This window comes from Orbicella franksi, chromosome 5 (assembly GCF_964199315.1).
Source record: "Orbicella franksi chromosome 5, jaOrbFran1.1, whole genome shotgun sequence".
In the NCBI taxonomy this organism is placed as follows: Eukaryota; Metazoa; Cnidaria; class Anthozoa; order Scleractinia; family Merulinidae; genus Orbicella; species Orbicella franksi.
Genome location: NC_138149.1, coordinates 23,909,024 through 23,932,992, shown reverse-complemented (window position 1 = coordinate 23,932,992; position 23,969 = coordinate 23,909,024). Strand labels below are relative to the sequence as shown.

The window sequence follows — 23,969 nt, the reverse complement described above, 5'->3', positions numbered from 1 at the left end:
GTAGTTTGCTTCGTATCACTTACAGATATCTCACAGTTGCTAAATCTGCGAACGCTCCTTCGGATAGAGATGCAATAGCGTTAGAACGGAAGTCTCCGAAAGTGCTCAAAGCAATGTGTGAAATAATGAAAAGCGACGGCATTTCAATCAGAACTTTTTCCCTTTATAGATTATCAGTTATTAGTCATTAACGTGCTAACGTTCTGTTTAGTAAACGAGCTCAAAAAGATTATGGTTGATATTTTGATGTCCACAAGATGTGTACTGTTAGCACCATTGCGTTCATGGGTAAATTTAGCACAAAAGGAAACAATACAAGCATCCCTAAGTATGGCCATCGCAGCACCAGCACAAACTGGACTCAGGTTGTACCTTTGATAAAGTCGGTTTACTAAAGGAGATGTTGAGTAACATTGCCAAGGAAATAAATTGTGTGTTACTCGAAAACGCGAAGTTAAAGTGATTCAAAATAAATTTTTTTTCGCAAAATCGCGGAATTTAAGTGTCGCGAAATATGCGCATCTCAAAATCGCGAAATAAACGTGTCGCAAAAATTTCATGTAATAATCTACCTCATAACTAAAGAAAGGGTTTCACGGCTTGGCCCATGTCTCTAAACCAAAATAATTTTGTTCGCTTCTTATCAATGTTTTTGCTTAAAACAACCCACTCAGATGTAGTTCAGTAATCACATGCTATAGTTAGTCGTGGCAGAATGACGGTTGACCAAAATTCTCAGATGATTTCAGTGAATTTTACCATCGCTGTCGACCATTGAATTTAGTGTTGACCCGTACAATTTATTCCAAGGTTGATGATTTTACGGCTTTTTGCATGTCAAATTTGGTAACTTGCTTACGATTCATAAACAATCAAAAACTGGGAAGCGTGCACAATTCGAATAAATAATACAAACATGTGCAGAGCCGTGCAACTCTCCCTTTAAACTATCAAGCCTAATGGTCAAGTTTTTGTATCATTTTTAAATTAGGAACAAAGAACAGGTCATTGGGAGAGAAGGGGGTAAGGAAAAAACTAAGGGCGTAGAATGTACTTCCAAAGATTTGGAAAATATTTAATTTCAAGACTCATTTTATCAATTTTCGGCGTCATAATAAACACGTGAAAACAAAAACAATACGCGATTAACAAAGTAGCGACCTCCGCCTCTCCCTCCATTCCAAAAAAAGCAAAAACACAAAGAGTCCAGTTAACTGGGGTCAACAAATAGATAAAATTATAAAACACAAAGACCTAAGTTTTGAAATGAAATAAAACCATGAACATAAAACAGGCTTTCGGGAAAGCTAAGGACAAAGGTGAATGACTGTCGGGGACACAATTAAGCCATGCATCTGTTAGATTTTTTTATGATCGCAGCGAGTGTTTGCATGAGTGTTTTTGTTCCCTTTTTCTGAAAATAGCGTGATCATTTACTCGCTGCTGTTCGCTGGGAGTTTTTGCTATTATATTGCTTCTCGAACTAATCTGATCTGTTGTTTAATTTTGTCGCAAAGTCCTTAATCTTTTATGGATTGTCATCAAATTTAAATTAAAACAAATGAGATCTCTTCATGGTTTTCATTGTTTTGCAAAGGGTTTATTTGAGTAACATTTTAGTGCCTCTGGTGAGGATGCAATTTTTCTTTACACATTTTACCGACTGAAATACACGGGCGCCCTTTCAACTTAACCCTTTTACGTACAAGCAACGCCAAACCCCCACCGTGGTACAAGGGCGGTGAGGAGGGGATGTTGGAGGGGTGGACGGTGCCCCTTCCTTGGGTTTTCATAAGGCACAGCAAAATAGATTTACATTGAGTAGAGAGATCTGTGTTTGCCCTACAAGATGACACCATTTCTACTGCGTATAACGTCATATTACGTCAGCTGATGTTATTTGATCCGCCGTCTTTGGTTCGGCATCTTGAAGTCAGTCGCCCTTTTGAAACTTTTTAAAAATCCTTATAGGGAGCTAGCATCCACCTCTCCTTTTTTGGTAGGTCCCTGAGTTAATCTATGCTCAAAACGTGTTCAAAATAGCAAGGAAATTGTGGAAACTGAGAGCTCCCATAATTTTTTAGTCTTTTCTTTACTTAAAATAAAACTTAAGCTCAACTGATAATTATAACACTAACGAGAGATGTTTCAAAGCTCATTTTTAGATACTTGTGTCAGAAATCGCAAAATGGCACACCGGCCGCTGATTTTCCAGCGCTTCCATGTCGCTAACAATCCCATTTCATACCCGTTTGTTTTCATTTCCAAATTTATCATATAGCTTGGAAAACTGCTATTGCCAGTCTGTGACTGTTTTGTCGAAATAAAAGCTCGTTATATATAATTTCTGCTTATTCAAGCATATACTCTTTGGCTACTATAAGTTTTTACTAAGAATTGCAATTGTATGACACAGAAATCGAGAAACCTGGAATCACCGCCTGAACCGTGTTTCGCGAATAGATCATTCTTGCATTAAAGTGCTTTTCTTAGATTGTCTATCCGACTCGATGAGAGGTAGATACCGTATCGTATACCGAAAACTAAGAGCGTTTTGTTAATCTTATAAATCCATGGAAATTCGGGATTTTTTTAATCACATGTGCGATGGCTTTGTAGCAGGGTCCCTACCAGCCTAGTTCAGAGACTCCTTGTTTAAGACACAGAAGAACCGAATGACAACTGTAATATTCCAATAGCACCGGTACTGAAAAAGCAAATGATAGAACTTACTTTTTGATGCTTCCGGAAAGAAAAATATCCAGTTTTGTCTTGAATCGAACGCCGGCTGGCAGTCTGATTTACTTCAATTCAAAGTCGTCCAAGCAAAGGGAACAAAAAAACTATCTGCAAAACAATTACTAAAGTTGTAAGCCTTTATAACTCTGTAAATAATTGGCTATTGGGATTTCAAAACTTTTTTTACCCAATGCAAAACGAAACTTTACAAAGCTGATTACGGCTCATGATTACATTCCAATTATCTCAAAGCTACCTCTTTAAAGTTCGTTCCTATCAAAGTCCCTAGCACCAGCATCTGATTCCTTCGACAATCATTTAACACAGTAACTGATCATTAAGCTTTAGGCACTGCTTTGAGTTCAGTAGACTTCTTGTTAAATTTAGCGCCAGAGTTTTCACCCTCTCGGTTACGATAACATTAAGCCATCTGTTACTAGCTGGGCTTTGTACGTGTGCTGTAATTGGTAGAGCTTATTTTGTCCCATTTTCTCAAAAAAAAAAAAAAGAAAAGGGACTTCTCAACTTAATCCGTTGTTCAATTTTGTCGCAGATTTAGCGCCAGAGTTTTAAATTTAGCGCTAGAGTTTTGACCCTCTCGGTTACGATAACATTAAGCCATTTGTTATTAGCTGGCCTTTGTGTGTGTGCTGTAATTGGTAGAGTTATTTTGTCCCTTTTTCTTACAACCGCAATGAAACACCTTTTATTTCTCGCTGTGGAATGAGCGTTTTTGTTAAAACGGGACTTCTCGACCTAACATGTTGTTCAATTTTGTCGCAGACAACTTAATTCTTTCAAAGATTACTGATTTCAGCGGCTATCTTGTAATACAATGACTGGTCAACGAGGTTTAGCTGCTGCCCTGAAGCCAGTACACTTCTTTTTGCACTTTACGTGCCAGAGTTTTGTCATTCTCGATTACGACAACATTAATCCATCTTTTACTATTCTTTTTGTAGGTGCGTTCTAATTGGAGGAATTATTGTGTCCCTTTCTCTTTCAACCACAATGAAACACCTTTCACTTCTTGCTGTGTAAAAGGCGTTTCTGCTACAAAATGACTTTTCAAACTAATCTGTCGTTTAATTTTTTTGCAGAGTCCTTAATTTTCTCATAGACTACTGAGACTACTGATTGCAGCGACGATCTTGTAACACAGCGAACTAGTCACTAGTTTTTAGGCACAGCTTTGAATACAATAGCCTCATCTTGCCAGAGTTTTGTTACGATCCGTTACGACAACATTAAGCCATCTGTGACTAGGCTTTTTGTGTGTGGGTTGCAATTAGTAGAGTTATCTTGTCTTACAAACGCAATCAAACACCGTTTAACTCTTGCTGTGCACTGTTATAATGGGCTCGTGTTATATTATGGTTGTTCGAAAGGATCCTTGTTGTTTAATTTTGTCGCAGACTCTCTGTAGTGTATTCATAGATTTCTAATTCCACTAAAATGTTATAACTCTGCGACTAGTCTTTAACATTCATGCACAGCTCTAAATCCAATAGGCTTCTTACTGAGTCAGTGCCAGAGACAGTTATGCCATGGTCGGTCACGGTAACATCAAGCCATCTGTTACTCGGCTGTTGTGTTTGTATTGTAATTGGTCGATTGCTAAAGGTGAAGTTAAGACTGAAGTTCTTTGGAACATGTGAAGAAACACGTTCTCTAGTGTTTGATAGACCTTTTCAATCTAAACTTAACTTAGGATGTAAATTAAAATCGTAAAAACCCAGCATGTTATAATTGAAAACATATTTCAGAACACAGTCACAGTCCTTTGTAGAAGTTTGCAAGAAGTTAGGCATTGAACATTAGTATTCCACTGTTACGAAATTCTGCCATAGTAAGGCAAGAAAGAGCACAAAGCGTGAGCCCGCTACGCGCTGCCGAGTCCCGGTTTGATGGGGTTACAACAGAGCAAATACGGACGGAAACTGCATCTCAAAATGAGTAAACGAGACTTTCTTGTTTTTCAAGCCCAGTAATAATACATTGAGGCGTTTCTAATTCGTTATTTGAAAATTACGAGACGTCGATCGTGTTCTATTCAATGCAAATTTGTTTTCAACTCCATACGAAGACCGAAAATTTGCCATGTCAATTGCTCGTCAGTTATCTTTTCAATGTAACCAATCCAATAAAAGGGGCATTTTAATGGTTTCATTTTTGTTTTCCTCATTTGCATCCGCCTTACACATGATGCAGGATGAAAATGCCATACTGCCCCTATACAAAATATACATAATATAAAAAAGGGTCGTGAAAATTTTTGTAAGAATATGGATGCGCGATTTCACGAGAGACCATACTAGAGAAATGGTGGACACAAACAACATTTTATTGACACCGATGGTTTCGACTGAAAAGGCTGAGGCTATATGGAACTGGTGCTGAATATACGAAAGTCCCCACTTAACATAAAGGCCGAGACACAGTAGGCGACAAGTCGCTAGGACAGGTCTCTGTGATAAGTCGCTCCGTGTGTACTGCTTCCGAAACAAGTCGCTGCGACAAGGCACTTGTTCTTACCAAGCACCGCAGTGATTTCGGATGAGGGGAAATATATGTGAACTAGTCTTCTAATTCAACACGGCGGACCTATAGCGAAGGTCAAAGAAAAAAAAAAGCTTTGAGTTCTGTTAACGATGCTGTTAGATACGGAAAATATAAACACGTTGAAAGAAGATATTGGACACGACAGTGAGTGTCAAGAAGAGAAGAAAGAGGGGTTTATTACACTGTTTTTAAAAAACCTGCTATCGAGGATTTATCCCATAGGAGTCTATTGTCTCTATAAAACTGGATTACCACTTAAGCTGCAGTTACATTCCATGTTGAAGGCGAATAATCCTCGGATCGCTCAGATTTTTGCCCGTTTACATGTTCAGTCGCTATTTTGAAAAGGCTGCTGAGAGGTCATGGTTTTATAAATGACGCTCTCTCATTGGTTAATTTATATTTTGTCGCAGCGACGCGTCGCAGGAGTGTGCACACGCTGCGACAACGCTGCTTACAGTCATTTTGTCGCTGCGATTAGTCGCACGAATTCAAACCAGTTTAAGTTCCTGCGACTGATCGCAACGACAAAATTCTGTGGCAGCGACAAAGATTTTCACATAACTTCACCATGTCACACAAGGCGAATTGTTGCAGCTACTTGTCCCCGGGACGTGTCGCAGCGACTTGTCACCTAGTATGTCTCGGCCTTAATATTTAAAGAACAGCTAGCGGGTTCCCAAAACAGCCCGAGAACACTCTGGAGTTGGATATGGAAATTTCTATAGGGTGTAACACTATCTCGAAGTTACATTGAGAAAACGAACAATGAAAGGCAGCCAACCAGAATTATCGAAAAGGCTCGGGGCGCGAGAATGGTTCAATGTAACGGTTTAAAAGAACAAACTCAGTTTAGGACTTTGAGCTCTTAGTGCTGTAAAACGCCAAATATTAGGTGATGGCAATAAACGTCTTTGAAGAAAAACAGTTGTTCGTTTATCTTCTCGGTATATTTTGTCAGCTTGCATAACTTGTCGCGTTGCTGAGCCTAGGGATTTTGTTTTGCAATAACAAAGAAGCAGTGGAAAACTCTATTGTGTTTGAACAAACAGAGTTGTTTTGTTTTGTATATTTAGTTAATTAACCAAATAGAAATCGCTTTGTTGGCAGTCAGAGATTCTTAAATGGCTGACGAAACCGCGATCCACAATTCCGTATGGCCCAAGGCATTCTGAAGCGGAAAATCAATCACACTATTTCATACCACTCAGAGTGTCAGCACAAATTTAGGTCCAAGCCCTGGCAAGCTAGTTTTTCGCAAGCAGAAAAATAAAATAAAGCAATCATAATGATACAAAATCATATTTTATTCTGCTTTAAAATTACCCTACTAAAATGCGTTTCTTATTATTCTGCTCAGTAACTGGCCCATTGGACACGGGTCCCATTTTATGATGTCATCTTCTAAAATCATCATATTAAGTTATCCAATTTTATGTTAAGCTTCCCTTCCTGATGATATAATCTTTCGAAAAGGGAAATTGCGTCACCCTTCGGTAAAAAATGATTTCATCAACAGGATACACCACTATGCACCATACACCACTATGCAAACGCCATCCTATCCAATCTCACCCAGATGATACCATCTTACGGAAGAGGCAATGACGTCACTTCCCTATGACGTCATGAACACGTCATGAACACACACCCCTCAGCAACCCGCGCACCCTTATTTATGCACCCTTCTGTATACGTCCTAGCATGGAAGCCCCACTCTATAACTACTTACGAAGTTTGACAAGATCGTTTTGGTTACAAGAAATCCAGATTTACTTGTGCTTTCACCTAGCGTTATTTTTAAATATACCAAATTATTTATTTATTTATTTTTTACTTTTAATTTTGTTTCTTTTTCTTGTGAAGGTTAACCTTAATTTTGTTGGCTTTCTTTTATTAGTCTCTGAAACTAAGTTTTACGTCAGCTTTCATGCGGCTGTCATAACATTGTTAATTAAGTAGTCTGTTGATCCACTCGGCTTCGCCTGGTGCAGTCACAGTTACTTTGCTTGTAATCTTTCTAAACCCAATATTGCAGTTGAGTCTGTGCCGAATATCTTCCTTTGTTTAAAAAGGGACATACATGAAGTAAAAAGGCTATTAAACTTTACCACACTGTAATTTGACGCAAATTTAAGCTTAAAAATTATTTCTTCATGCTATAATTTATATTCTTACAGAAATTCAAATGGGAGTGTGAACTATTTTTATTGTTATCTAAAAAAAATTGTATTCGTGCTACTTCACTGAATGGGCTTTGTGGTCTAATAGTATGCCCATAGGATACTATACATACAATATATAGAGTTTTCGGACACGCGCCTAGAGCTATGGGCTGATACTTGCCCTTGGAAATTTTATGCGCTAAAGAACAAATATTAGCCCAAGAACGACGTTCCAAGGCTCATACATCAAGAGTGTTTGGCACGACTACTTCTCGCAAAACTGCGAACCATGGCTCGACCAAACATACTTGATATGGTACTAAGCATATCAAAGGTACGGTTAGGTATAAATAGGAGCACGTTGAGCTTTATCGCTTGATACTGCCCGAAAGCGTACCACGTGATCAGCTCTGGGCCAGTGACTACAATGGAAAACGAGAAAGAGCCGAGGGAACCCAGACGCGGATTCCAACAGAACACGCTGCGTATCAATTCGATATAATATGATACGTGTAGTTCGTAGAACAAGCATGAGGCGTTGACGTAATTAGGGTAAGAGCATAGACAATTTACATTTTGAAAATCGAAAGATGAGTAATTTTCCTCCCTTGATCACGCAATATCTTATAAAAGAAATAGAAAACATTTTCTCAGTATCGCAATAAACCTATGTGGAGGCGAGGAGGCCTTCGGTTAACACGCTGGGCTCCGGGTTTAAGCCGTGGCCGAAGGAATTGCACTGTGTTCTTGGCCAAGACATTTTACTCTCACGTTGCGAAGGGAACTTTCTCCACCCATGTGTATAAATCAGCACTGGCGAATTTAATGCTGGGAGTAACCCCGCGAAGAACTAGGGAGTGATTTTGGAAGGAGTCAAAAAAGTTGTGTGAACCCCAACCTGGCGGTTCGTGTTCCCTTAAAATTTCTCCATCTCACAGACTCTTACTGGGATTTCAATAACTCGATAGCAACGGAAAATGTTTTCTATTTCTAATTTAAATTTTTATTCCGGACAGTGTGTAGTACCAAGTTTAAACTAAAATTAGGTTTTTTTTTTTAAAGGTTCATTTTAAATTCATTAAACCATCCGACTGATTGAGTTAACTGCTCGTGAACATTTACGGTTTAAACTTTACAAAAGTCAGAGCACTTTTAAAAACAAAAGTACATTGGACTAATAACGTAACCTATATAGCCAAAATGTATTACTTGCGTTCCAAATTTTGTTTCTCTATTAAGTGCTGGATTTGTGTATTCATCTGCTTGATATCTTTTATCATTTTTTTCAACGTTTCATTCTCCGTCTCTTGTCTCTTAAGTTCAATGGCGATTTTTGTCAACTTCTTGATCTCCGCGAGCAAGCTAAACATGTCATCCGCTGTTTCGTGCTCACTCGGTTGCTTAGACTGTTCACCTTCCCGTGTAGTCGCTTGTTTCGCCTGCTCACCTTCATGCTCCTTTAGTCGTCTTTCTAATCCAGTGACGACTTTTCTCAATTGTTGGACGGTTGCTTAGACAGTTCCCCTGCTCGTTCTCTCGGCTGCTTGGACTGTTCTTCTGCTCGTTCACTCGGCTGCTTAGACTGTTCACCTTCCTGTTCACTCAGCTGCTTGGACTGTTCTCCTGCTCGTTCACTCGACTGCTTAGACTGTTCACCTTCTCGTTCACTCGACTGCTTATACTGTTCACCTTCTCGTTCACTCGGTTGCATAGACTGTTCACTTTCTCGTTCACTCGGTTGCATAGACTGTTCACCTTCTCGCTCACTCGGCTGCGCAGATTGGCATAAGGCTAAGAAAAGAAAACAACAAGTACTGCCAAAGGTGAGATTATACCTTAAATGAAACCACGATGGCGAATTTTTTTTTTTTTTTTTGAGCATAGTTTTTATACCATAGAAGATACAGCCAATCAGAATACAGGAAAGCCGTTGTATATTCGACGGTATAAGATCCAACGTTACGTTCCTATCATGCGCCGTGCTTTGCCACATTGATTTTGTTGGCCACTGTATTCTCCATGTCATGGTGTAAAATAGTTATGAAACGCTCTCTCGTGGTATGCCTTGGTATACCCCTCATAACCAGTATACAAATGCCTTTAACAATCCAGCTGGAAATTATTTCTGATACCGATTGAAACACTAGATAATTTTAGAAAATCGCAATATTCTGTGGAAAAAATACCGGCAGAATGCTGTCCATGCCTTTTTTGCTGCTGGTATTGTATTGTGGTAAAGTAAATAGATGAATGGCGGAATCGTTAAACTCGAGCCTTTTTCTACCAAGTTTATAGCGACGTCAACTAGCGATAAGACTTTTGCCTAAGGGTGTGGTCAATGGGGTCTCTTGTTTATTATCCAGCCTTTATTGACGCTTAGTGGGAGGCATCAGGGCAGTGTTTGGATATCTGATCTAAATTAGCACAGATTTTTACCATTTTATCTCTCCGGTTTCTTCTTAGTGTTTTTTTTTTTTTTTTTTCGATTGGGAAGATACATCAAACACTCAAGACAGTGATGACGACATTTCCAAACACCTCGAAGCTCGTGAAAAATACTCTACTGCGAGTCATAGTTTCAAATTTTTTTCAGTGTTTAGTTTGGAAACGTGGTCAAACACGGTCTTTCGTGTTTCGTAGATCACATAAAGTTCAATCCAACGCATCACAGCACCATCTACATGTACCTAACAACTGAAAAAGTAGCGTCTGCTTTTCATTCATTTCATGAATAGTGTAGAGTAAGACCTTAGCGGGGTGATCACTTCGAATCTTTATTTCATAAAGAAAACAGCGCAGAGTTTTTCAAATTTGCCATGAAATTAACCAATCGCCCCATAAGATGACATTCTCCAAAAAAAGGAACGTAGCAGGGTTCGTTTCGTGCATTGGTGGTTTCAAAGCTTGGAACAAAAAGTGCGCATGTCGTCGGACAGATCGGTGAAAAAGGTGGCTTCTCCAAAACAAACATTCTAGATAAGGAACACCGCACACAAAAATGCTCCAGCTTTGCTGAGAACTGGACAACACCTTTAGAAACATCGAAATGTCCTTAATTTGCGTAAATTTGTATTTCTCGTTAAATTAAAACTGGTTGCTATAAGATTTCCTTTGCTCTACTCTGATTAAAAAAGTCATTTGTACGACTTAAATAATAATATATCGTGAATTACAGCGTAGCTCTGTTAACTGGGTAATTTAGTAGCAATTTTATCGTTGGAAAAAATCTTCATAGAGAGATCAATTATGTTATTCATTGGAAGAAGACCATTTACATACCGAGCAGCTTATCTGCAATCCTCTTATGCCCAATTTTTATAAGAGCGCAGGCAAGACGTCCCACCGTAGCATCACTCCCTTTCTTTTCTATCCATATATCCAAGACACGATGAGCCATTTCCCGGAGATCCCGGCAATCGTGCTCTATATTGTGAACTTTTGCTGTGTCAATTCCAAGTGCTATTCCGAGATCGCGCCAGCAGGTTCCTACGTCGTCCTTTATCTTCAAAATGTGCTGTGATGTTAACTGTTCCTTTCGCATCTCGATTTCACCTGTAGAAAATGAAAAAAATGTATATCTAGCTAAGAATAACTTCTTCTCAACAACAATCACATCCGATCAGCTGAAATAAAAAAAAAAATGGTGTTCCGACGGACCTAATATTGACCCATAACAAAACATAAACGACCACTGTAAAACAAAAAAAAGTTAGGTCGATCTTACACAAATTAAATGCACGTTGCATGCAGATATGATACGTTTCTTGGCCATATGAATGTATCGTGATGATATACTAAATGAAGAGAGGTACTTGGCAATGAAGATGGTGAATGGAAGGCTGAAATGGTCAGCACGTTCCAGAAGTTTAATTTTCTCTCTCGAACCTCCTACGGTATAAGCAAACATCCCTTATACTCTGTTATACAAGTCACGAATTGCGTCATCGACGAGTCAAAACAACTTAGAAGGCTAGTATCTTTCGCTCTCATGTGACCATTTTTGTCCGTTGTCCTTTTAAGACCACGAGAACTCAGCTCTGTGTAAATCTTTATTCAATGTAAGATGATTTTCTGATGTTTTGATCGAATAAGAGCAGAAAAACGTCAATTTGCACGTACAGCCCACCATTCTCCCTGGCCGTTACCTATCTTCCCCAAGAGCAAGGCACTTGGGTGCGAAACCCCGCAGGCTACACAGGCAACCTACCATGCCTACCTTTCAAATCTAGAAATCAGTGACAAAGAGAATCTCCTCCGTACTTAGGGAACTTCAATGAATAACACCTACCTTGATCACCAGACATGCCTTGTGAAGTCGAAGGACGATCATGCTAAGGATGAAAAGCTGGGGTGACTTTAAGAAGGATTGTATTGCCTTTCATTACTTTACAACTAACTCAAATAAAATGATTCAGCTACTTGCAAAAAAGAGAAATCTGATTCATTCTAGCTAAGTACTTATTTGCCTAAATCTTCAAGTTGTGGTGTTAACCTTAATGTTCGGGGGTATTCTTTTTTTCTGCTAAACTTGTTTGTGCAATACTTCCTGACGAACATTTTCGCGGCTATTTTAGAAAAAAAGTACCACGCTAAAGACGATAAGTTTTTCCAAGTAATAATGTAAAGAAGAGGCCCACGTAGTGCGAACAGAAAATAGACTATTTTATTTACAGCAAATGACAATTCATTACAGGGACCTTTCATTGAATGTGAGAATTACGCTGGTTTTTTGTTTGTTTGTTTTGGAGATAATGAGTGTTCAACTTTGACATTTACGACATGCTAAATTTCTTTTTAATCCATAAATTAGGAAAATGTTACCTGTTGCGAAGCAGGTTTTTCAATAATAAGATCAATATAAAATTTTCAAAAGTCAATTAGTCTTGAGTCAGAATTATTATTACGTCACACAAACTAAGGTTTGAAATGTTTTTGCGGTACATTCTTTATCAAACATACAGACTATTTTACTCTTTCGTATTTGATTTGCCATTCACCATGCATTATGACGTTGATACTCTCGTCTCTAGATGCAATCTGGACCTAGTTAAACCTGAGTTTTACGGATTTCCAAGGTTTCTGTTTATCGTTGTCATAATATCTAAAGCCGCACGTTCGATATGTCAAAATTCCAACACTCTGCCAAACTTTGTCTCCTTTGCTTTGAATCAAGTCTGATTTTAGGATTACCAGACGGAAACATCTTAGAAATTTACAATTTTGGGCAAAGAGCTTCAGAGTCAGGCTAGAATTTTAATATATCGAACTTGGGTTATTAATAAGAACGCTCACCGCGCCATCAACGAATTCTACATCGATTCGACTTTTAAAGAAAGTAAAACTAAAAAAAAAGTATTTGACTCGAGACTAAAGACCTAAAAGACTATCAAAGATGCCGGACACAGTATTAACAATCTTCAAATGACGGTACTCTGTTTCCAACTTAGCTATATTTCACTGTTTTACTTCTTGGTCTGTAATTTCGCGGTAGTGAGAAAAAAACTATACTGTTTAATTGCTCTCGGTTTAGTCTGCCGCCGACCAGTGGTATTGTGGCTCGCTCATACTCACCTAATCTCATATCTCGTTCTCATAACTCTTGTTGACATCGGTAAGGTTGCCTTTCTGTTGAGAATTTCCGCAATGAAAGATGTGCGAAGTGTCTAAACATTCAACTTGCCGCATAACATGTTCAGAAAAGTGATTTGAGCAGCTGCCATAAATCAAAATCAAGAATTTTTCCCATTTTCGCCGGTCTGGGTTTCATCTAAAAGAAATTGGTTTACGAGGTTCATATGTCCTAAAACAAACAGTAGAAGCGTACTAAAATTACACGGCAAGGTGTATATACATGTAGCTATAAAGGTTTACAAAACGTGGTGTAAAAGATACCTGTGGCGGTGATTTCGGGAAGATGACCATGGTGCAAAGGACTTTTTCTTGACCGTTCCGCTTGAAAAACTTTATCTGCGGAGCACTTTTGGTCTTTCCCACGTGTACTGTAAAGGCTCTCTGAAACGATTCATCGCCAAGAAACCTTGTAGGAAAAAAATATGAAAGATTACATATCAGAAGAAAAATAAGACATCTGCGATCACTTTTTGTAATCATTGAGCTAAAGGCTCTGAAAAATCATAGCAGTATTGCAGAATACGGACATACTACGGCCGCACAATACATAAGGTATACAACCGTAGTAGATTTAAGTAATATATAGATTTAACCAAGCCTAAAAGCGTAGCTCCTGATTCCAAAAATTGACCATAATGAAAAAAAAAATGATTTGTTTTTCTTCGATCAGAAACTCAAAATATGATCAATTATGAGCATGTAATTGTTCAGCGTACGCGTGTGGTTTTGCTACTCTTTCCAGTTAAATTTTAACACACTATACCCACTATAAGCGTAACTTAAAGATTGTAAAAATTACGTACGCAGTACTTCAGGGACATTCCAAGGGACAATTATACAAGGAATATATCAGAAGGAAAGTCCACAACGCGCCAGAGGTTAACTCGCACCAAAATTTTGCCTTTGCATGTACTTCCTCTTTCTTTCGCAGAGTAATAACCTGACTTTAGCCTGCGATTGAAAAACCAGTACCTGGTCAGCTGTCAACTTTAAAAAAACCCGTGACATGAATGAGTTCTAAACCTGAACACGTGATAAGGTCACATGATACTGGTCAGTGGATACCTTGTTTTGACAGGTGTCAATCGATCATAACATAGATGTTCAATATCAAAGATGTAAGTTGTAAACCAAGGCCACATGTCTCGGTCAACCTATTAGCTGGAGTATGGCCGCCATGGTGCGAGTCGCCATCGTCGTGCATACGCATGATAACCAGCCATGATAACAGGAGCCATAATCGGGGACGGAGACCGTAAATCTTAGGATCCGCGCGCACCCATGATATGGGACAATTTTTCTATTTTTAGAACAAATTGTGCCTATGTTAATGGTGCTATCTTAATTTTCAAGGTATTGGGCTTGGCGCACGGACAGTCACATGACAACCACAATTTTTAGATCCATGGGTTACATAATTTTCGAAGGCATGGGGCTCCACTCGCACACGGGAGCTCCCCTATAATGAGATTCATTCCCTACTAATCAGGATCTGTTACTGGATTACCTTTAATTATTATTATTATTATTATTATTATTATTATTATTATTTTATTTTAATTACATAATGCAAGAAATTAAATTATAAGAAAGGAAGCAATATCAGGAAGCTATTAGTATTTTACATTCACTATACAACTTGAGTGACCTACTGAAAGGTTATGAGGCATTGGTACATTGGTCAGCCAAGCCAAGATTGTTTGAATTGACACATCAATAACATTACAGCAGAATGGATAAACAATAATTATATCCTATTAATATACTAAACATAATTTACAAAAAAAATTATATTGTACTACAGTTTGATCCCACTAATTTGAACGCGGCCATTTTGAATTCTCCGTTATTTCGAACTCAAAACCATATCCCTAATGGATTTGCACTCAAGTCAAATACTATCAGCTATTTCAAACTATTTTTTTTGTTTCTCCCGAGGGTTCGGAATGACAGGGTTCAACTGTATATAAAAACAAAATTGTGTGTGAAACTTTATTGAGTTATTTCTTCCAAAATAATTATAACTAATAAAGCATTCGGGGCAAAGAAATCTTTTTTCCTTTTTTTTTTTTTTTTGTATTAAAAATAGCATTTTTATATGTATAAGAATTTAGGATGAGGGGCCCAGTTCTCTGTAATAAAAATATCAACATCATTTACATGCATAAAAAAGTAAGGGCATCATTTACATACAAAAAAAAAACTAAGGGCAAAGAAGTTCTCGCCTCATCCAGTTGTCTGTAAAAAAATATATATCATTTACATACATATAAAAAATTTGGGGTGAAGAAGTTCTTGCCCTGCCCAGTTCTCTATTAAAAACACAATACCATTTACATACAGATAAAAAGTTTAGGGCGAAGAGGTTCTGGTCCTGCCCAGTATCCTGTAATAAAAAAAATATCATTTACATACATATAAAAAAAAATTAGGGCAAAGAAGTTCTCGCCCTGCCCAGTTTTCTTTCATAAAAATATCATTTACATCCATATAAAAAATTTAGGGGGAAGAAGTTCTTGCCCTGCCCAGTTCTCTGTAAAAAAAAAAAAATGTCATTTGCATCCATATAAAAAATTTAGGGGGAAGAAATTCTCGCCCTGCCCAGTTCTTTGTAATAAAAATTTCATATATGTGTGTGTGTGTGTGTGTGTGTGTGTGTGTGTGTGTGTGTACTCTTAATAGAGTCTATACCATGCCTATACAAGCCTTTGAAATCGCTGCAAATGAGTCGAACGAGCAAAACAAAGCTAAATTATATATAAATATATATATATATATATATATATATATATATATATATATATATATGTCTGAATTTATGAAAACCGTGTTAAAGACTTTGCACCAAAATAGCGGGCATGTTTTTGAAAAAACGGTTAGAAAATGTACATAAATATGGCCATGTCGTACCGAGAGTGCTATGTACCTCGTGTACTCTTAATACAGTCCATACCATGCCTATACAAGCCTTTAAAGTCGCTGCAAATGAGTCGAACGAGCCAAACAAAACTAAATTAGAGCTTAAATTGATCATTTGGTTCGCCGCGGCACTAATTTAGACAGGCTTAACCTCTGCGATTTCACCTAAATGACCTCACTATGTCTTTAATGTGGGTTAAATTAGCCAGTCACGCTAACAAGAGCATGGTAAGCAGTGGAATAGGTTATTTACCTCTATATTTCAGCCAAAAAGTAGCCGTTACGTGACATTTCATTTCAATATCTGACCGGATTCGCAAAAACATAGCCATAGAATTTGACTTGTCACTGATAATCTAACTTGCTACAATTCTGTCCTAGACGGCTAGCTTTCCACGAGGCTTATCGTAGCTCAAATAGCAGCAAATAACTCTCCTGTATGCCTTTTGAGGCCAGGAAGACTAAATTCACCGTCTTTTCGTTGAATCATGAATTGTACAATTTGATTAAGAGTGCTTTTAACATGAAATTGGAGTCTAAATCAACAGGAACGTACAGATATCAAAACCGCGGCGGAGAGCCAATCTATCGCTTTCTAAAGGCCTGCATCGTCCTAAATGGACTGAACAAGAGCTTCCTACATCGAGAATCGATTGAACTTCAGACAAACTAGGCCATAGTTAGCAGTAAGCGAACACTCAACATGTTGTCGTTACGTCAATTATCGCCCGGAAGCCACGCAAATAAATTTCTTCCGCGCTAGCGAATCACAGACAGTTCTGATACTTAGCTAAGCCGAGAACGCCTAAAATTGATAAAACAAGGAAATTCTACTCTCGATCAGCGCTTGAACTCATGTTCTTCTCTCTCCTCGTGGCCATGTTTTACTCGCAAATAGCAATGTCCCGGATGTACTTCAGTTTTGTCGAGCGCGGAATGGCACATCCAGATTTCAACAGATTTTTTTCTAAGTCTTTAGCTACATCAAAGTTCAAAGCAAATGACGCCAACAGCAGCTAGAAATGTCTAGTCCATTGCACGTCTAAGCCCTAAATTGATGTGGCGAAAGATTTTTGCTGTCTAAAGGAAGCACAACATTGTCGCCACAGGGCAAACGGCCTACTGTTACGGGACTAAATGTGACCCGTACAGTTTACACATCTCCTCAGGCCCGCCTCACGTACGATAATGGACGACGCTTACCAGCAAATCGTTAGACTTGGGCCTTCATTGGACTTAATGATGTCCTCGGGCAGACTTCCTTTAGACAGCAAATACAGAATGCTAATCGGTTGCTCCTTGTCAGAGTCACCGCGCGAACTGAATTCAGACGAGTGTAGCCTGGGCTAAACTTAACGCGAATTGAAAAGGGGGTGGGGGGGGGGGGGGTGTCGATAAATAATGAAAAAATTACCTAAATAAATGAAACATGTGGCAAGGAGTTTGCACATTTCATGCTAGATAAGATTTACAAGCTGCTGTCATAGCGAAAGCAGAAAAAAAACAAACAAACAAACAAATGAAAAAAACAAATAAATCAAAAAACAACTGATTCAGTCTTTAACACCGTTTTCATAAATTCTCTGTAATAAAAATTTCATTTACATACTTATAAAAAAAATTAGGGTGACGACGTTCTCACCCGGCTCAGCTCTCTGTAATAGAAATATCATTTACGCAGAGTTATTATATGGCTTGTGTTTGTAGCCAGTATAACGTGTGCTCTGGTTGACTAATTCTAGGGCATTATTCTCCCTTAAAATAGGACGAGAAAAGCATTTCAAGTGAACGTTGTTTGTCGTCGATAAACAAGGAGAATGTAGAATTCTTTTAATATGTATTAGTTCAACTGTTTTGTGCATTCGGTAACGATGAATGCATGGCCAGATAACTGCTTCAATTAACAGATGGCTTTTTTGTTTTGATTTTGGTTTTTAGGCCATATAATCGACTACTTATTAACCTGGAACGTTCGTTCTTTACGGGAAAATCTCAAACCTCTGCCTTGCCATATCAACCTTGCTGTCGTTCGATCAATACTGTAGGGTCTCGGTTTGAGATTTTCCTGTAAAGACATCATTTTCGGTTAAGCAAAAAGTTAATGAAACTATTAGGGCAAAGAAGAGGGGGAAGAAAGAGAGAGAGAGGGAGGGAGAGAGAGAGAGAGAGAGAGAGAGAGAGAGAGAGAGAGAGAGAGAGAGAGAGAGAGAGAGAGAGAGAGGAGGGAGGGAGGGAGGGAGGGAGAGAGAGAGAGAGAGAGAGAGAGAGAGAGAGGGAGAGAGAGAGAGAGAGAGAGAGAGAGAGAGAGAGAGAGAGAGAGAGAGAGAGAGAGAGAGGGAGGAAGGGAGGGAGGGAGGGAGGGAGGGAGGGAGGGAGGGAGGGAGGGAGGGAGGGAGGGAGGGAGAGAGAGAGAGAGAGAGAGAGAGAGAGAGAGAGAGAGAGAGAGAGAGAGAGAGAGAGAGGAGAGCGCTGTCACCAACAAAATTTTTTATATGTATGTAAATGATATTTTTATTACAGAGAAATGGACAGGGTGAGGATTTCTTCACCCGAACGTTTTTATAAGCATATATTAAATGATATTTTAATTCACATTGTTCATTACTGAATATAGCCCTTTGTAAAAAAAATACCTCATTGTACATACACCAAAGCCAGACATGTAAATCCCAAAAACCTCTCAAAGGGAAAATAGGGGCCATGTGCCCTCGACCAAATCAAATAGAAAATCGAAATCAAAGTAGAGCTTCATGTGCAGACAGGGTTTACATGCATAATCTCGGCATTTTAACTAAGCATTTCACCGAACCGAATTAACTGGACAAGAGGAAATCTTAATAAACACAATATGCATATATTACTACATCTGAGTATCACACAGCAAATCCCGTTTTAATGAAACCTGGATGACCGAAATTATCCACGAAAGGATACAGATTCAAAGTAAAGCCAAGAAATGCATTTACAAGCCTGTAAACGACACTCCAGAAGTTAAAAAACTTGCTGCGTTAAAGTTTAATTATTATTCACGCTTAAGCATAGATTTGAGTATTATTTTTGCCGACGGCTTTACGGTCATTTTATCGGCGGTGGCTTTACCAGTCTTTAACCCCAAGCATTTCACCAAACCGAAGAAATTGACTTACAAAACGAGGAAATTCCATACTTTGTACACACAATTTGCAGATCACCACAAACGAGCAAATTTTGTTGGCTTCCGCTTAAAATGGTTTATTGACACTTCTTGGTTTCTATCTACGGAACGGGAAATTTTAGCAGTCTATAAAGCGAGCGCCTGTGAAAAAAAGATTCAAAACTCGCCTTGCAGTGTTTACAAATAAGCTTACAGTTTGACTATTTTTAGACGTGAGGTTCTAGTCCGTGAGGTTAGCGAAATTTGTTTATAATATGCAACTTACAACAACTTCCACAGAGCGACTCAAGTGTTATTATTTATAATTAGCGACGAGCGAAATTAAAACGATGTAATTTAAAAACTGTCTCGCAGCATGACCTCAAGTCAGGAAGACTTTGAAAAAATACCTATTCAAGATAAGGCAACTTGATAATTTGTATAGAAAGCAATTGAAAACACCACAACAATAGATCAGTCGCTTACCGCAAGTTCGGCCACTGGTTAAGTCTTCCGAGCAGCAAAAGTAGTGAAGACTGAACTGAACTAATCTTTTCGATAGATCAACGAATCAACCATCTCTTCTACTGTATTTAGCGTTCTGTAGTTTCTCTGAACACAGAAAACATCATGTGACTTTCTTTGCACGGCTTCACATCTCGACGAATAAACTTGGGAAGTTCTGTAGTCTTCTGAGGCAATTTGTCGGCCATTTCGCCTCCTTTCTCAAGCTCTCGCTAGCTCTGCCTCACGGCATTGCTCAGTATTGTTTCATCTCCATTCTCTCAGCCCTGACTTGCTCTGATTCACGGCATTGTTCAGTAATGTTTCGCCTCCTTTCTCTAGACCTCGCCGCGCCTACTCTCTTTCGCGATCTTTCCCTGTTACTAGTAATTCTTGCTCCCGATTATTTTCTTTCACGTTCTGCCTCAGTTAAACCCTCTCTTGAAAACATTACATTATTAACTCCGCTATCGTTTGTTGGCATAACAATATAGCAATGAGTCTTCCTCCCGCCAAGAAAAGATGGCATTCTTCAGCTCCCCCGTTCGGGTTGCAACTGTGAGCTTTCTTAACAAATTCAAGATCTATGCAGTTTACCAGATATTTTTATCAGATCAAATATTTCACATGCAGATTAAATGAACAGAGAAATCTTCCTACAAGCAGTTCATCTAAAGAACATTGGACAGTGACGATAACTAGATAACGATAATCTGCTATTACACAAAGAGACTAATTATATTAAGCGTCTCATGCAATCAATGAACAATTTACTTAAAAACCTCCCTGGAACGATGCATTTTTATCTTCAGAAGCTTGTTTTTGTCTTTCACAGTATTAATGCCAACAATTACCACCTCTAGTGTTTAACTTCTGCGCTCAATGTATACTCAAGATGGTAGAGCGGTTTTCAAGTTAGTGTCGGAAGTAATCAGGCAATTTCGAATTCTTTGGTGTTGGTTTTGGTTTTCATGACATTCCATTGAAAACCTTTCGTTTAGAAAAATACCGAAATATAACAACTGATATTATTTCATTCTACTTGAAAACTTATGCAAATGCTGCAATCTGATTGGCGTCTTGATCGTACGCTATCAGCAATTAGTAGAATTTTACTAGTATACTACTGCAAATGCTGTATTCTGATTGGCTGTGCTCCTCGTACACTATGAGCCATTAGCAGAATTCTACTAGTATACTAATGCAAATGCTGTAATCTGACTGGCTGAGCCATTGCACTCTATTAGCCATTAGTGTGCAATGGCTCGGTGTGGTCGACAAAATTACAATGTTTCCTAGTTTCTCCGAAGTTTTAAACGAGCATTTAAAGAAAAAATGGGTAATCAAATTCCTGAGAAGACTAAAGGGAGAGCATTTATCGTTTCATGAATTAAAAAAGCTCGAAATTTTTGAAAGAAAATGGAAGCTATTGTTTATTTAGTGTGGAGTGGCTGGAGGTAGTCTAAGAAATGGCGACGTTTTTTGCGTTTTTCAAAAGCTTTGGAAGAACATTTTGATGCAAATGGATAATTAAATTCTCGAGAAGACTAAAAGAAGGAAATTTACAGTGTCTTGACTTTAAAAAAAACTTGAAATTATTGAAAAAATGCTGCGCGCGCACACAACTGCAATTTCAAATGACGGTTCAATCTGAACGATCTCTCTGAGGCACGAAGGTTAATAGTACTTCGAGAAATAATCGGAAACCATTGTTTGAAGTAATTTCAGTCAGAGTTCTACTAAAACAATTAGATTATTCGCTCGAGATTTCTATGAAGCGATAGTTGGTTTTAGCTTTCGGCCTCATCACCTCATAGAAATCTCGAGCTCAACCACTTGGATTGAGCTCTATCCTTTATCACTCAGTTTATCTGGTCGCGTGTCCAAATTGATGATTAATCTGGACAGTGTGAGAAGTAAACAAATAGTTGTGCGCATGTGTATATCGAAATTTGCGCTGGTAGTAAAATTAAAGAAATAATCTGTTGTCAAAGTCTACGTAATACTTACCGAAGGAAGTTAGTTTCCATATCAATTTCTATACTTGGACTAAGTGCATCTGGAAGAGAAAAATAAACCTCGTCCTCTCTGTTCAGCGGATGGCGTGATGTTTCTTGGCCTTGGCTAACCACGGTATATCTTCTAGATACATTCTTCCACACTCTACTCGCCATTTGAAGTGGGTAACAGCATAGAACGAGGAGGCGTTCAACCAGATTTTCAGGAGAACACAAACAGGCTAGGAATCCTGCACGTTGTGGCGCGGAGGAATCACATTTGAGAAGCTCTCGAATACTGGCTTCTTCCAAAGTCTCAGATGCTAGGATCACAGTAAACCTGAGAAAAAATAAGGTACAGTCCGCACCACGTACAAAAAAAATTTGAAAACGAAGCGTTATTTATACGGTTAAGTCTACCGTCCAGACTAATCAGACAAGAAAACGAAGCTTTTCGAAAACGCTCTTAAAACCGGAGGAATTTGAAAACGCGGGCTTTTCGTTTTTGTGTGGACGGCAAAACGTTTTGAAAGCGGAGCTTACTCATGAGTTAATCATGAGCTTTCCTTGACCAACTTTTCCTCAAACACAAATCCAAAATGACCAGTGATTCCTCCGGCGTAGGGTAGACGGAAAACATTTGATGCGTTTTCGGAGTGAAACCGCTATTTTCAAATTCCCCCGGAGTAGTGTAGACTATTCCGATTGATTGATTTTAAGACTAAGATTGATTTTAAGCCAACGAATTACAGAAACGTCGTTACATGAGAGGTAAACAGAAAACAAATATAGCAAACAAACATGTTAATGTATCATTGATGTTTATGGATTCAAAGTTACTTGGACGGTTGTTTCTCTTCCTTTATAATACAGGCTGATACAGGCTGATACAGGTATAAAAATAAATATATTTGCGACAGTAGAGTAGTCCCTCTTTCACTTATTCCGTCGAGCGGGACCGTAAATTCGCGAGGAAAAAATTCGCGTGGCGATTTTTTTCTCGCGGTTTTGTTTGTCGTGCCACGCACGACAGATCAAGCGAAAGAGGGACTACTCGTAGTCTAATCACTCTTTATTTGACCTTCCTATTCAACCAATCATTTGCAAAACCGAAAGCAATCGATAACTTGTCCCCCGTGTTTCTCCGCGCTTGGGGTCGCTTAAGTGCCATTTGCGTTGAGTTTTCGTCCGTTTGTTATGTTACATTCATTGTAATTGGCCATAATGATTGCCTAGGACAAGAGAAAATGAGGTAAGAGAACACATCCCCGAGAACACATTTTTACTCTCGGTCCCATGATCGCGCAAGCAATAGCCAACGGTCATCTGGTCGCGTCCATCTAAATATGAAATTGAAAATCTAGCTGGTTAACAGAAAAAAAAAAAGTTTCTTTTGAACTAACGTAGTGTAAGCTTTGGAAATCATTTTCAAAGCGCTGGGCAGGAAAATTATACGTGCTTCTCCAAAGTTCAAATAGAAGTCGTGTCATTCCCCGGCCCTGTATGAATGATCAACACAAAGCGCCAAGATTTGAATTTTAACTTCCTCAGAAAGTACCCAACGGATTGAAGCGTAAAACATCTCTTTCGACAGGTATATTTCAAAGCGCAAGACAGCTAAAATATTTGTTTCGCGTTTGTTAGAACTTTCGCTCCCCCCAAAAAAACGGTGCAAATGTTTGCATATTTAATTTCGGAAGTGCTGTGTAAATGTTTACCAGGTTTGCATGTTCAAGGCGAGGAAGGCTGCTTCTCCGGACTTATCGCAACTTTTGGATCGAGAGAGGTCTCTTTGGAAAGCATTTGCAAAGCGCCGGGCAGGAAAGTCATATTCTATATGTTTATCCTAAGTCTACTTCGAAAATAAGTCTTGCCATTTCTCTTCATGACTAATTCACATGAGAGGTTCCCTAATCTTACACTTTTTTCGTGACGCGTGAATGGGCGTTTTTGCCTTGCGTGAAGCATGAATAAGGACTTATTTTTTCCGTGATTCGTAAATCTATATTTTTCCGTCCTCAGGAAACTGGTTTTCGATTTTTTCGTAATCCGTGAAATATGCATTTACCTAAGCGTGATTTGTAAACCAAAGACTTTAGTGGGAATAATTTTACACTTTTTTGGAGATTTTAGAGTCATTAAAGCTCGTTAACTACACCAAACTAGAAGTAAAACCTGCCCAAGGTAATTTAGTCTGTCAGTATCTACACTCTATCCAGTTTTACTGATGTCTTCTCAGCCATCGCTTCGACATATTTACGGAAATATGTCAACAGAGTGTTAATATGTATGTCGAGATTGAGGGAGAAGTCGAAATGA

At 38.6% G+C, this 23,969-nt stretch overlaps 1 protein-coding gene across 1 annotated transcript in view; it reads right to left on the bottom strand.

Moving 5' to 3' along the window:
- Positions 1-10,016: 10,016 nt before the first annotated feature.
- The window catches only part of LOC145487093 (ankyrin-1-like), a 35,289-nt gene continuing 21,336 nt past the window's right edge, over positions 10,017-23,969 (bottom strand). The window contains exons 7-10 of the mRNA XM_081465817.1: positions 21,664-21,990; positions 13,359-13,503; positions 11,755-11,797; positions 10,017-11,018 (exon numbers count right to left, since the gene is read on the bottom strand). Coding sequence (XP_081321943.1) covers positions 10,738-11,018; positions 11,755-11,797; positions 13,359-13,503; positions 21,664-21,990 — 796 coding nt within the window. The 3' untranslated portion in view covers positions 10,017-10,737. The remainder of the gene's footprint in view (positions 11,019-11,754; positions 11,798-13,358; positions 13,504-21,663; positions 21,991-23,969) is intronic.